Genomic DNA, 14,182 nt, shown 5'->3' on the forward strand with positions numbered 1-14,182 from the left:
GACGAATGGCGTCCATGAATCTGATGGCTTTACAAATGAACATCCATTGTAAATTGTGCTGAAATATCTGAATCCATTTGTTGATATAATTAAAATTGTGCTGATATATGGAGATGGAGCTAGCCATTGGGATACGGCTAGTGTCATTTAGCTAATCTTTTGGGGCGCAAAGGAAATATGGAGAGGGAACATTTTGGCTAGCTAGCCATATGTCCATTTGGCTAGGCTATTGAAGATGCTCTTAATAAAAGTTAGAGAATAGAACACTAAAATAGCAACACAAGAGCACTCAAGGCAGCTTAGCCACCTAATGCACCATCTAATGCCTAATCGCGGTGGCTACCCGGTGCCTAGCACCCAAGAGGCGCCTAGTACCAACTTTTAGTACACTGCTTAGAAGCTAAAAAGATGGTACTCCCTTCAATTTTGAACTAACCAATGTCATATATAAAAAAAGGAGGGAGTATATTGAAGGAACATTTTTTTTCAATTAAAAACACCATGCGATTTGCCCATAAGACTGTCAGTAAAGTAAAAAGGTGCATAAGTATTATGCTGCCAAACTTACCCCTCCAGTTTCTGAAGCACATCAAGCTATCAGTTTTGTTTATGCTCTTCAAAATTATCAGCAACATGAAAATTATTGGTTACAAAGATGGTGTACTAATATTTATTAAAGAAAAAAGGACTAAGCATGATAAACACAGAATAACAAACTATACATTATATAGAACAAAACTTGGTTTTCCTTTTGTAACTTTTCTAGGGATTAATGATTAATGGTTGCACCAGGTGTGAATCCTAAATCTACAATGCAAAGGGAGAAACAATCTCATCAAGCAGGCAGAGTTTTATGTTTGCCTAAATGCCTACTGAACTCCAAAGCACCATATAACAAGTAAAAAAATTAATGAGTTTATATTTGTCATTGTTGCTTAAGTGGCTCATCACAGCACAATTCACGTTAGTCAGACAATGACTCTATGTATAACATTCTCACTTTCTCTACCAATTGGGGCTCTTCAGCAGCACCCAAAACTGGTCTATGTGAGATTATCTATTATCTGGAAAAAAAACTTCCCGACCACCATTGTCCATCTTTTAATCAAGTTTTGACAAATAAAACACGCCAAGCATAACACTAAGTCTTAAATAGTTGACAAGTGAGAAGTGCCAATTTAAGGCGGCACTACCAGATCTATTGTGGTGTCCAGTCTTCAGTTCGGCTTTGATAAATGGTCTATATTGCAAACTAAATCAGATGTCATAAAAATCTAAAGAGTAGTTCACAACTAATAGTGGCCAAGACAAAGCCGTACTTGAATTTGCTATGTAAACCAGGTAGATCGATCAATGAGAAAATCAATTAGGATATAGGAACAGGGCATCTACTCACATGTCATTGAATATACCCGCCACGGGGGAATCCAAAACCATGCTTCCCCATCATGCAAAGTATTGTGTTGGCCTCGGCCATCCGCCCAGAACTCACATATGCCTTATACATGATCCAAAAGGTTTTCTTTGTTCGGTCAAACCGAAAAAACTCCATCTCATCCAAAACCCCATGCATCTCTGGCAACCGGTGTTGCTTCCCATACATCACCATCTTGCAGTGGTATAAGCTCCGACAAAGCTTCCACCCTGCCTCCTCAGCTTGCCGGATAAAATGTGCAAGTTTATCTACTGCATCACACTGAAAATAGCTTGTTATGATGGACCGCATCACCTGCACGGTGGTGACAATGGTATTGCGCTCCAGTGCCTCAGCAATCCACTGCTCCATCCTCTCAACCAATCCTTCCTGCGCGTATGCCCGGATCAGCAGTACAGCTAACCATGGTCTATAGTCATCAGGACCCAACTTCTGCAATAACTCCTCGATCTTTTGAATCCTATCTACGTGTTTGAACTTGCAGTATGCGCATATCATTGCACGTATATGGACCATGTCAACCTGACCAACATGCTGGCGTGCTCGCTCATAAGCCAGCTCCATCTTGTATATCATCCCGGCATGCGCATATCCTCTTAGCATCAGCAAATAAGTGGTTTTGTCAGGAGCAACATGACCTGAGACCATTTCATCAAATACCGATTCCATTTTTTCCCACATCCAGGCAGTGAGGTAGCCGGCGATGATTGCATTGTACGTCCCGATTGTCCGAGGGTGGCCGGATGCATCCAGCGACAGGAGCGTGGCTTCCATGTGGTCAACGAGGAGGGAGCGACCAAAGAGGGCGATGAGGATGTTGTAGGAGTCCGCATTGGGCGGTCCACAGCGTGGGTCTCGCTCCAGCGTGTGGAAGGCCTCGATGCAGCGGTCGGCGAGACCGCTGTGCATGTACGAGGACATGAGGGCATTGTAGAGCGCCTGGTCGGGGCAGTATGCGGTGGAGGCTTCGGCGAAGAGGCGGGCCGCGGCGGCGGGGTCGCGGGCGCGGCCGGCGAGCGAGATGGCGAGGACGAACTCCGGGAGGGTCGCGGGCGGGGAGAGCGTCCGGCGGGACGAGAAGACCGCGAGGCCGAGCTGGGGATTGGGCCGCAGGAGGGAGAGCAGCTCGAGGGAGGCGAGCGGCGAGACGGCGAGGAGGGTCGGGAAGTTGTGCTCGACGAGGGCGGGCAACGGGTCCGGGTCCACGCCGGGGAGCGCGAGGATCGCGGCCGCGATGGGGGACACGGCCTCGCGGAGGTGGGACGCCGCGAACGAATGGAGCGGCGGCGCGGCGGGCGACCAGGACGACGGCCACCGCGCCGCGGCGGGATCCGGCGGCGCCGACGACGAGGAGGGGATCCCGTCGGGAGGCGCGGGCGCGGGCGAGCGGTGCACGGTGGCGGAGCGGTGGAGGTGGCGGCGGAGCAGGGGGAGGAGCGGGCGAGCGTGGCGGCGGGACATGGGGAGGAGGCCGATCGAGGAGGAGGGGGATCGGCGGCGACGGCGGCGGCGGCGGTGGCGGCGGCGCGGGGGGTTTTACGGGAGGGGATCGATGGGAGGAGGGAGGAGAGCACGGGGCCAAGCTCCGCGAGGCGCTTTGCATGGGCTCTTCGCCAGTTTCCGAGGAAGCGAACTTCGACGTGGCTGGGCCTAGTCAAGTCAGCCCAAAAATGAATGGGCCTTCAAAATGATATGGGCTCAGTGGCTGGCTGGTCAGGCCAACAAAGCCACAAAGGAGTGCTCGGATGGGATGAGCAGTTTGGAAAGGAATGGCTTAGGGCACGATCAACGTGAGCCATCCTAGAGTGCCCTTGTGTTTGGATAATGAGAAATGGGGGGGGTGAGATTTGGTTTGGAAAATGAATAAAGGGTTAGGATTAAATGGAAGAGGAAAAATGAATTGTTAGGATTTAAAGATGGGTGGGAAATCATGGCAAAATTTGCTACAGGGCACTCAAAAATTATGTAATTAGCTGTGGGACATCCGAAAGATGTGAATTTACACGAGGACACTCTAAAAGTGTAGTAATTTGCTGCAGGACACTGGGCGCCTTAAAATATAATATCCACTGAATTGATGAGAGAGAAACCATGTAAAATGACAGTTTTGCCCCTTCTCTTCTTCTCCTTCGTCTTCCCCAACGCCGGCCGCCTAGCACCATTGCCGATTTCCGCTTCCTCAGTGAGCCCCGCATCGATTCCTTGCACCTATAGCCTCCCTAGGATCTCTCTAACACGCTGGGCATACATGCATGGCAATCCATTGAAGGAATCAACCCGTCGCTGTTCACCATGCTCGGCGTCCTCGTCATCGTCATCGCCCACGCCGCCGCCCATGTCGCTACAAGAGATGACGACGAGGTCGTCGCTCCCGGACCGGCTCATCTCGTTCTCCACCGCCACGCCTTCCTCCTCCCCGCCGCTCCTGACGGTGGCGGCGCGACTGTTGGTGCGGTGGAGATTGATTGGGTGGTTGTGGGGTGCAGGCGATGCCGGCGAAGGATCTGAACGAGATGTTCCCGGTGGCCGAAGCGGAGGCGGCGCCGCCGCGAACCCGCGGGGGTTCGTGAACCTGCTGTGCAAGCAGCTTGACCACCTCGGCAACGCCAGGTTCGACCCGGCGCTGTTCCGCGTCGACGCCTACGGCAACGTGCTCTACCTCCATGCCGACACTGCCTCGCCTCTCGCGTGGGACATCGACCACTGGTTCCCTGCGCCCATAAGAAACACATAAATTGAACGAACTCATCCCAAGATCTGCTTCGAGATCATTCATTCGTAGATAGGGCTGAGGGCAATTTTGTCTTTTTAAAATTTCTCTCCCATCCTTTTTATCAGAAATGATAAAATATTGTCTCGGGTGTCCTACAGCAAATTACATAAATTTTGTGGTGTCCATCAGCAACGACACGATTTTACAGTGTCACACAGTCAATTACATAATTTTTGGGTGTCCCAGGGCAAATTTTGCCGGGAAATCATTTCTCTTTCCCATTTGCCAAACACTACCCTACAATGCAGGCTAAATCTAGGTAACCCAATGAGTGTCCCAACCCAAAAAAAACCTCTCTGTCTCCTCTTTCTCTCTTTCCTATTCTACCCCTATCTTTCCCCTCTCTCTCTTTCCCCACCGTCGCATGCCTCGGGTTGACGCCGCACCTCTTCCCCCACCTCCATCCCCTCTCCCCGCCGCTCCTCCCCAGCCACCGCCCATCACAGAGGGGCTCACCCTGCTCGAGCTCGTCATCGCGAGGAGAAGCCGCCGTCACTCGCCTCTCTCCTCTGTCCCGCCGCTGCCGCTCGCTGTCCCACTCCCATGTCACATCCTGATTTTTGTTTTAGGATTTATAAATTATTTAATAAATTAGTATTAGAATTTATATTAAATGTTCATTAATTTACAAGAGAAGTTAAATGTGGGAAATAAAATTTTCTAAATATAAAGCATTGATGGATTTATTTTTTATTAAATTCTCCATGGTTAATTATACTCTCTGGAATTTTCTCGGATTTTTCGGAGCTCAATTCCTAATTTTAATCATACAAAGAACATTTCAGTAATTATCCACATATTAAATTAATCATTTAAATGGTCTGATTATAATTTTTTTAAGTACTTTGAGTGTCCAAGTATTTTTAGAACTTTTCTTGAAATTATTTGAGCATTGGAAGTATTTTTAACAATTCAAAGATCATTTCAGTGATTATTTTAATTGGAAAAAGTTTTTAAATCCTCTCCTAAGCCGTTGGGCTGATTTCAGCCCAACATCTCTCTCCCTCGCGCGCGTGCTGTGCAGCCCAAGTCGGCCCAGCCGAGCTCCTCCTTCTCTTTCTTTCTTTGCTTTGTTTTCAGCCAGCCCAAGACGAAAGGTCTAATTCGCATCCCTGCTACAGTGTCGTCTTCAAGCTTGGACAGAGCCCGAGCCAGCCGTCCTGTACCTGTGCAGCCGCCGCTTCCTCCATCAAATCCGCCGCATCCCGTGCTCCGTTTGCAAAATTAGTTGAGGGGAAATATTTCCTTTATCTTCCTCTTTCGTTTCCTCAAGAATCGGACTTTATCCCGAAGAAATCAACGCGGAATCGAATTCGTTTTCGAGTTTATCTCTCCAACTGACCCTCGGTTTTTCCGGCTCAAATCCTCTCGTTTGGAGTCCGATCTCTCTAGCCCAAGCCTATATAAAGCATCCCTTAGTCGTCCTCTTCCGTTTGCCCCAGGTCCCAAGCCGAGCCGTCGCCCGTAGAGCCGCCGTCGCCGGCGATCCTCCGGTCGCGTCGCGCCGCCGTTAGCGCCGTCGCCGTTGCCATCCGTCGCCGCCGTCGGGTGCGCACGGAGGAGAAGAAGCCCGTCCACCCCTCCGTTGCCACTGCTCGTCGCCGGAAAGCCACCGCCGTCGTCGTCCCGACTTCGCCGCCGTTCGGATCTCGTCGCCGGCCGTCGTTCGTCGTTGTTCTTTGCACCGGTGAGTTCGCGTCGTTGTCCTCTCCGCGTTGGTGCTCTCGGATAGCCCGGCCGAGCTCTCTATCGCCGGCGGAGTTGTGGTCCAGTGCCATGGCTGCGATGACATCATCGTGATGTCATAAAGCCCTTTTCCCTTCTAAAAATAAATGTTAAAATCAGTTTAATCTTGTAAAATTCATAACTAATTCATATGAAGTCGGAATGAGGCCGTTCAAGTCTCTAAATTCATCTAAAATCATGATCTACATGTTTGTTTACTTTTTATGTACTATTTATTTGGTTTTTATTAGTCTTTTTCCTCGTTTTGCGTGTTAGCTCGTCGTTTCCGTCGTTTCAAAGGTTCGCGTGTACGTTGGAAGTGTTCAAGAAGATTAATTGAAGAGCGATTATTGCAAGGCAAGTCACACAGATCCTAAACACAATCCTTTGAGCATATTGATCCTATATTTAAATTCTCTATTTATTTCAACTGTGCATTTATTTTCGAATGTCACCGGGTGGTGTGAACCTATTTCTTTGTTATGGCCAATTTGCATTGATTACTTTATTCCTTAATACCTTGGTTAACAAATTGATTAGCTTGAACCTTATATATTGGTTTGGTTCAGCTAAATGCTATATATATATAATTGCTTAGCCATGCTTAGAAACATTATCACATAATTGGGATAACTAATGTTACACTATCACTTATGATTATATTTAATGGTAGCTCACGATGGTTAATCGTGTTATGATAATTAATTGATAACTAAAACTTGACAATGGTGGGTTGTGAGCACATGGTTTTGAAGGTCGTGCTCATGACAATTAAGGACCGGTTCGCGAGCTACTGTTGTGAAACATTAACCGTACCAACCACAAGCCAGCATGGGCAACGGCTTTACCTTCTTTATAGCATGATTCATTGCGGGGCACCAGACTGAGAAGCGGCGAGAAGTCCGTGGGGGTCGCTGGGGAGTCCATGCCTCTGGTTATATTTATAGAGGGGGTGATTATGATCCAGGAATGGTGCACTGTGGTGAGTTGTGTTGTGCAGGGGGTATTGTCATAGCCTCTATTCGGGTACTTTCCAGTATTGTGACGTATGGTAGACATGATGTTGAGGCTGTGTCTTGTGGGTACAGTGGTACACCTCTGGCCAGAGTAAAACTATTCGAATAGCCGTGCCCGCGGTCATGGGCGGGTTGAGCAATGTTTTTCGTGATTAGTCTCACACCTCTCACAATAATTATGGATGTTATAACTGGTAATAATTTGCTTAGCTCCTGGTATGGAGTTAGATCTGTACAGTCGGGTATGGTTGTTCAGGATGGTTGGGCCTGAGCAGCATGGGTGTGCTGTTCAGTGTTGATTAAAATTGATGATTAATTACTCTACTGTTTTACTTCTAAATGTTTGCTAAATGCTGTTTTTGCAAATGAGACTATATTATGCCATCATTTGGTATCCTTGTGCACTTACATATTTGCTGTGTGGCTTGTTGAGTATTTCATATGCTCATTCTTGCAATAATCAATCAACCTCAGTTGAAGAAAAAAGATCCAGAAGGAGAAGACGTTTGGCTTATACCCCAGTTGAGTTGCCTGTGGGAGTGGAGCTGAAGCCATCGCTAGACCGTTATTCCGCTGCTGTTGTTTTTCTTTTCTTTTGTAAGTATGTAACGTTATTATTATGATGGATTTGTATATTAAATTGTCAGTTTGTGTACCTCGGCTCATTCCTGGACGAGGATTTTATGCACAAATTAGTTCGGAAATTATTAGTGAATTTCCGGGCGTGACATCCCATGCCCTGCTCGAGCTCGTCGGCGCGAGGAGAAACCACCACCGCTTGCCTCTCTCCTCTGTCCTGCCGCCGCCGCTCACTGTCCACACTCCCACGCCATGCTCAAGCTCGTCGGCGCGAGGAGAAACCGCCGCTCGCCTCTCTCCTCTGTCCCGCCGCCGCCGCTTGCCGTCCACACTCCCACGCCAGATCCAACCACAACTCGAGCTCCCGCCACTCCCTTCGCCGACGGCTGGGGCGAAACGCGGCAACGTTGGGCGCGGTGGTCGACGGCAAGCGCCTGGTCGGGAGGCCAGATCTGGTCGGCCGTGTCGTCGCCGGGGTCCTTGTCAGCGGCCGCTCCACCACATCGTGCCATCGCCAACCTCTACCCATCCCCTCCCTCTCTCTATGCTTCGACGACGATGCCGTCGCGGCGGCGGTGGCGGCGGCGGCGGTTGTTGTGCGCGGGTTCATCTTGCTTTGCTCCGGCGGAGGGAGGAGTCCTCGCCGGCGCCATCCAGGTTCGTCACCGCCGCTCGCCCATCGTCGTCCCTGGTGAGGGGCAAGAAGGGGGAATTGTGGAGAGGGAAAGGAAAGAAAACGTGGGGACCTCAGTGAAAAGCACAGAGAGTGCTAGAGCCGCGCGTTCCCCTCCTAGGGGTCACGCCTCCCTCTAGGAGGACGGCTCGGAGACGTTCTCGGGACGACGTGAGTGAAGACACGACTCAAGGGTACGCATTGCTGATGCCCTTATTACAGCATGATTAAGGCCATGCTTGTTTCAGCTTAAGATTATAATAAGCCCGCATAGGATAAGCTGTTAGCTGTCTATTTCTCTAGATTATTAGCTGTTTGTTAGTTGTTAGCCACCCAATAATCTAAAAAAACACCTTTAGAGTGGATTATCATATTATAGTAATCTGGCTTATAGATTGTAGTAATATATCATAATAAGCTATCTGTTTGTTTCAACTTACTCCTAATAATTCAGATTATAATAATCTTAAGCTAAATAAAACAATGCCTAAGTATTTCTATAAATAAAAGAACTAAAAAAATAAAAATAGATTAGCGTTTTTTAGATAATAAAAATAGATTAGCATGGTTTTTGCAAAGCAACTTTTCTATTGAAAAATATTTGAAAAAACGATCCGTTTAGCAGTTAGACAAGCGTGTGCGTGGAAAATAGGAGCATAAGTTGGGAAAGGTTGGTGTGGAAGGAAGCCTAACCCTTTCTCCTGGCATTTCTCTTGGCCCGGTGAAGCTTAAAATGTCCCAAACAATGTGAAAATTATGAGCTGTGCAAAATGAACCAAGTAGTGACTAGTGAAAGCACCGTTGAGCAGGGCTTACAAATCCGTTTCTGGAGGTGGGTGCGAACCCCCATCGAATTCACGAAATTCGTTGAGTGCTAATAATGCTCGATCAAACCGATAAGAAAAATGTACACGAAATTTGAATCAAGAATGAAGTTCACTTGTTTTCCAGCAAAAAAAAAGATGTGTTTTTTAAGCTGAAGTATTTTTGCTCATTTTTTATCCAAATTAAAAGGTTTCCAGGAAAATTGTATATAATACATGCAAACAATTTCAGGTACCTATTAATCCAAGATAAACTCACGGAATTGAAGGTGGGACATAACTATCTAAAGGTAACTACTATATATATATATATATATATATATATATATATATATATATATATATATATATATATATATATATATATATATATATATATATATATATATATATATATATATATATATATATATATATATATATATATATATATATATATATATATATATATATATATAAACAGTGCAAGCATCGTTTACATGCCATCTTCGTAAATGACAAAATGCTCTAGTGCTCTACTTGTACCATAACCGTTTGAGTAAATTTCAGAAAACTGCAACTTTAATGATAAAACTATCAGTTTGCTGCAATATTAGTGACATGTTTCAGTTTGTTGTAACAATAATATGTGAAATTATCACAAAAATATAACTTTTACGTTATATGCTGCGGTGAAAGTTGCAGTTCTATGATAATTTCCCACGATGTTGTTGCAGCAAATTAAAACATGTCGTTAATGTTGCAGCAAACTGGGTGAGTGTGCGCACGTTGTGAGCGCCTGCGTTTGTACTGTGTTTCTAAAAAAAACTGATAGTTTTGTCAATAAAGTTACAGTTTTATAAAATTTACTTTCGCCATTTTCTTTTCTCGAGACATGTCAAAACCATATTTCGTCTAATCGCTCGTAATTTTTAACCAATAAACGAGATTGTTAAAATTAGCGTACCTATCTTTCCTTTAATTTCAATCACTTTTTTCTCAATGCCTCTCCTATATGTAAGTAATATATGTACATATGTTTATATCTTTCCTATCTCCTCTTTTATGTACATACTAAAATATTTTTAATACAATACAAATATTAAAACTTAATTATAGTGTAATTACAATGTACGTAAACGTAGGTATTATACAGAAAAATGATTTTACTTTTTTTATAAATAGTATGGCGCCACAAATCTAGCTACTCCCTAAATTTTCTCGTATATGCTATTCTAACATAGTTTTTGGTGCCGTTATCAGATGCTCCGTTTTAGGGTTAATTGGATCATGCCATTACAAATATGCCGATTAAGATAAATGCCATTATAATTTGTCTATTCCTATCCATACCATTCGAATTCACCCAAAATTGGAACCTTGTCATCGCCATCATGATTTTGGTTATCATATAGGCCAAAATAACCCTAGGCGTGGGGCCAACATATCAGTTCCATCCTCTTCCTCAATCCTCTCTTCTTCTTTCTTCCCCATCTCTCTCCACCGCGTTTCAAATGTGGCAGCTGGTGAGAAGAGCGCGCCGGTGAGTATGTCAGTGGCAGCGATAACGATAGCAGCGATGTGACCATCTCTCACGTCCACGGCTCCTCCTCAAACTCCTCCTGTGACGCCGACGCTGCTACCAGTGTACAAGATCAAGACACGGCGTCACGATGATGTGCGAGGTCCTTGTCGCCGCCACCACGTTCACCCGCAGCACCACCTCTTAGACTGCATTGGGCACCTCATGAAAAGTATGCCACGCACTGTTACGTCGCGCCGACGTTGTTGACAAGCAACCCAACGTCGAGCCTCTCCACGGCCAACACCACCCCTGCCACGCCGTTGGACATCTCCTCGCCACCACTATCGTCGTCACCTTGGGGCGGCGAGGTCGAACACCACGGTCCTCACCGTTGCACTTTGGCGCGCCAGCGCAGACCTCCTTGGAGACCCCGGACAGCTTCCTGGGGTTCTACCCTATGAGCCCCAATGCCACCGCGTGATCGATGTTGTCCGTGGCGCCAGTGACCATCGCCCACTCGCCACACCACCGGCACAGATCCTTCTCCTGCCAGAAGAACGCGGGTGGAGGCACATGAGGAACATCCCTGCCTACATGACCGTTGCATGCTGGCCGACGATGACCAGCGCCACAAACTACAGAGGCGTTATCGGTGCCGGATCTCTTGCCTCCACCGCAGACTCCACCATGTTCTCTTCTCATCAACTTCGGCGACTGAATAGCTTGCTATATCGGGGCATCCCGCCGCCATGTGGCACGAGGCGGTTCGCCGTGGTGCCGTGCGCCTCCTCCTCCGTGGCCCCAAGCATTAGGGGTGGGCGTACAGTCAAACCGAAAAATTCGGTCTCGGTCTTTAGTCTTTTAGAATTTTTGGTCATCTAAAGTTGGAAATCGATTGGTCTTGAAAAATAATAAAGACTGAGAAAATCAGTCTCGGTCTCGGTAATGACCAAAATTTTCAAAAGATCCAAATTAATCTGGCCAAGTCCTCAATAAGTTCCATATAAAGAAATTATACACATAAAAATCACACACCCAAATCATAAATCAAGACTCCATTATCATGGGCCGTAGATCGAAGCATGATGGAGGCAAAAATTGGGTTTAATTGGGTTGCTAGACCTTAATAGGCGTATTGGGGCAAACTTCAGTTTGTTCGGTCTATTCGATTAACCGAAGGTACTAACCGAATTGATAGAACACAGTTTTGCCTTTGAACACTTGAGACTGAACTAGTGACCTAATTTTTTGGTCTCGGTTTTTTCATCTCGGTCCCAGTCCTTTGGTTTGGTTTTCCGGTCTAGTCTTTTTCTGTCCACCGCTACAAGCAGCATCGGCGGAGGGGGCACGACTTCCCCTTGTGCGAACTCGAAGAGAAGAAGAAAAGAAAAGGAGGAAGGAGGAGGAAGGAAAAAGGATGTGATGGAAAACGTGGCAGTAGTGGCATGGATCAAATTTTGACGGTTTTGAATGACGTGAATACAAATAAACGAACAGTAGCGACATTTATCTAAAATGATATATTTGCATTGGCATGAATCCAACTAACCCTTTGTTTTATGGCTAAATTTTCCACAAGTCAAATTACCACAAGTGGTTCCTACCAAATTGATGGCCATAAGTATACGTCGCAAAGCCGTAACATGTATAAGATATAACAACCGAAAGTGTGCCTACCATTTGGTTAAGAACAATAGCTCAACTTTGGTTTAGCTCGGAACTCAAACAAACCTCTCACAAAATTTATAGCATGTCTAAGATTTAACGTGAGCTAAAAAAAAACTAAATACAAAGTTGACATGTCCTAGTTGCTATATATTGGTAGCTGTTGGTATGGATCAAGTGGAGTTATATAAGAACTTCTTGATATAAATAAAAAATTATATTTATTTGGGAAATAATTTTTCAAAGCTCGTACCTTAACAAACCAAGGATAGGTTGTTAAACAAATGTCTCACACCCCCTCTTCAACCATATCCAATAAAATAAATTAAAAAATATTTTTAGATAATAGTGCAAGTACAATTTACATGCCATCTTTAATTATTATTATTATGTAGCTGGATTAGTATATCACAACCGCCCCCTTGATCCAAGACATATCTAAGAAACAATGTTATCTCTAATCGGTTGCATCTTAATAAAAGCATTACGCTGACATATTTTATTTGCAGCTAAACACTAGCTGTCCATGTTGGAATTAATGAATGGGCCTTAACCCACTCGAAGATTAATTCTTTGGAAAATCACAAAAGTCCACCTCATGGGATGGCATGCATGTGAAGTTTAGTACCACCTTGCTTATTCTAGGAGAGGGGGACCTCCTTAAAAGGGAGGATGCCCTCCTAGCCACTTGAAGCATGTGTGGTGGAGAGAAGAGGGGAAACATGCGCGCGCTCGCTCGCCTCGCCGGGCCGGGCCGGCAACGCGCGTGCACGACGTACGCGTCGAATGGTCCGAAAAATTGGCTCCTCACCCTTGCGCAGATGCAGCCTCCTTTTGCAGTTTTGTTTTGCTGCAAATTCGGATTCGTTTTTGTTTTGGAAACGTTCCGAAAAATCCGGTGCGTGCAAACGGCGTGGAGTCCGGATAAGTTACGCGCGACTTATCCGGTTCGGTTACGCGCAGTAGAGATCGTGCGGGCGCCTTGATCAAGCGACCCTTCTCTATATAAACCGACTTGCCGTCTTCACGCAACACTTGCGATATCAATCTAGGGTTTGTCTCCTACTCTGTACTGCGCCGTCGCTCGTAGACTACTCCATCCCGCTCGCCGGCGTGCACCGGCGATCGGGAGAGCAGGTCTCCGGAACCTCTGCCTTCGACGTTCTGCACCGGGAGAAGGCGGCAATAAGGTTTTTGGGAAGCGCTTCGCGCGACTGCTCCCTGTTCGTTCGCGACGGCTCGCCTTCCTCTTCGCTCGCGTGTTTCGTGCCTTCGTAGACACCTGCGAAAAGTTTCGACCAAGCAACCGGTCTTTCCGTCACCTCGGTACGTGTTCAATATGTTGCGCATATTTGATCTGTTCATGTTGTACTGTGTAGTTTACATGTATAGATCTAATGATGCGTTCATGCTAGTTTTCATCTGTAATGTCATGATTTATTTATGGAATAGATTAAATCATTATATGTCTATAATCTCAACAATCCAAAAACCTTATCATAGGCACTGTGATTTTACTATGGCTGGTTTTGCCGATGCACTGAGGCCGGATAAATTCACCGGTGTGAATTTTAAGAGATGGCAGATCAGGGTCACTCTGTGGCTGACAGCTATGAAATGCTTCTGGGTGAGTACTGGCAAACCTGAAGGAGTTCTTACTGCTGAACAGCAGAAGCAATTCGAGGAAGCCACTACTCTCTTTGTGGGATGCATTCTTAGCGTTCTTGGCGATCGTCTGGTCGAGGTGTATATGCATATGACCGACGCTAAGGAGTTGTGGGATGCACTGAATACTAAATTCGGTGCTACTGATGCTAGCAATGATTTGTATATCATGGAGCAGTTTCATGACTACAAAATGGCTGACAACCGTTCTGTAGTCGAACAGGCTCATGAGATACAAACCATGGCTAAGGAACTCGAACTCCTTAAGTGTGTCTTACCCGACAAATTTGTGGCCGGGTGCATTATTGCAAAACTACCTCCAT

The 14,182-nt window shown here is 46.1% G+C and overlaps 1 protein-coding gene and 1 long non-coding RNA gene across 3 annotated transcripts; one reads left to right on the plus strand and one right to left on the minus strand.

The window, feature by feature from the left end:
• Positions 1 to 1,456: 1,456 nt before the first annotated feature.
• On the minus strand, positions 1,457 to 3,038 carry LOC4338765 (pentatricopeptide repeat-containing protein At2g30780-like). Its single transcript, XM_015782224.3, is given in 2 exon segments — positions 1,457 to 1,644; positions 1,646 to 3,038. Coding segments are annotated over 2 exon segments (1,293 nt in total). The 5' UTR covers positions 2,897 to 3,038; the 3' UTR covers positions 1,457 to 1,602.
• Positions 3,039 to 5,314: 2,276 nt separating this feature from the next.
• Positions 5,315 to 7,677, plus strand: LOC136356438 (uncharacterized). 2 transcript variants are annotated; one of them, XR_010741247.1, is made up of 4 exons: positions 5,315 to 5,555; positions 5,651 to 5,895; positions 6,210 to 6,290; positions 7,424 to 7,677. It is a non-coding gene; the product is annotated as an uncharacterized lncRNA (long non-coding RNA). The 2 variants fall into 2 exon arrangements; XR_010741246.1 differs by lacking the exon at positions 5,315 to 5,555 and having other exon boundaries at positions 5,596 to 5,895.
• Positions 7,678 to 14,182: the final 6,505 nt, after the last annotated feature.

This window comes from Oryza sativa, chromosome 5 (assembly GCF_034140825.1).
Source record: "Oryza sativa Japonica Group chromosome 5, ASM3414082v1".
In the NCBI taxonomy this organism is placed as follows: Eukaryota; Viridiplantae; Streptophyta; class Magnoliopsida; order Poales; family Poaceae; genus Oryza; species Oryza sativa.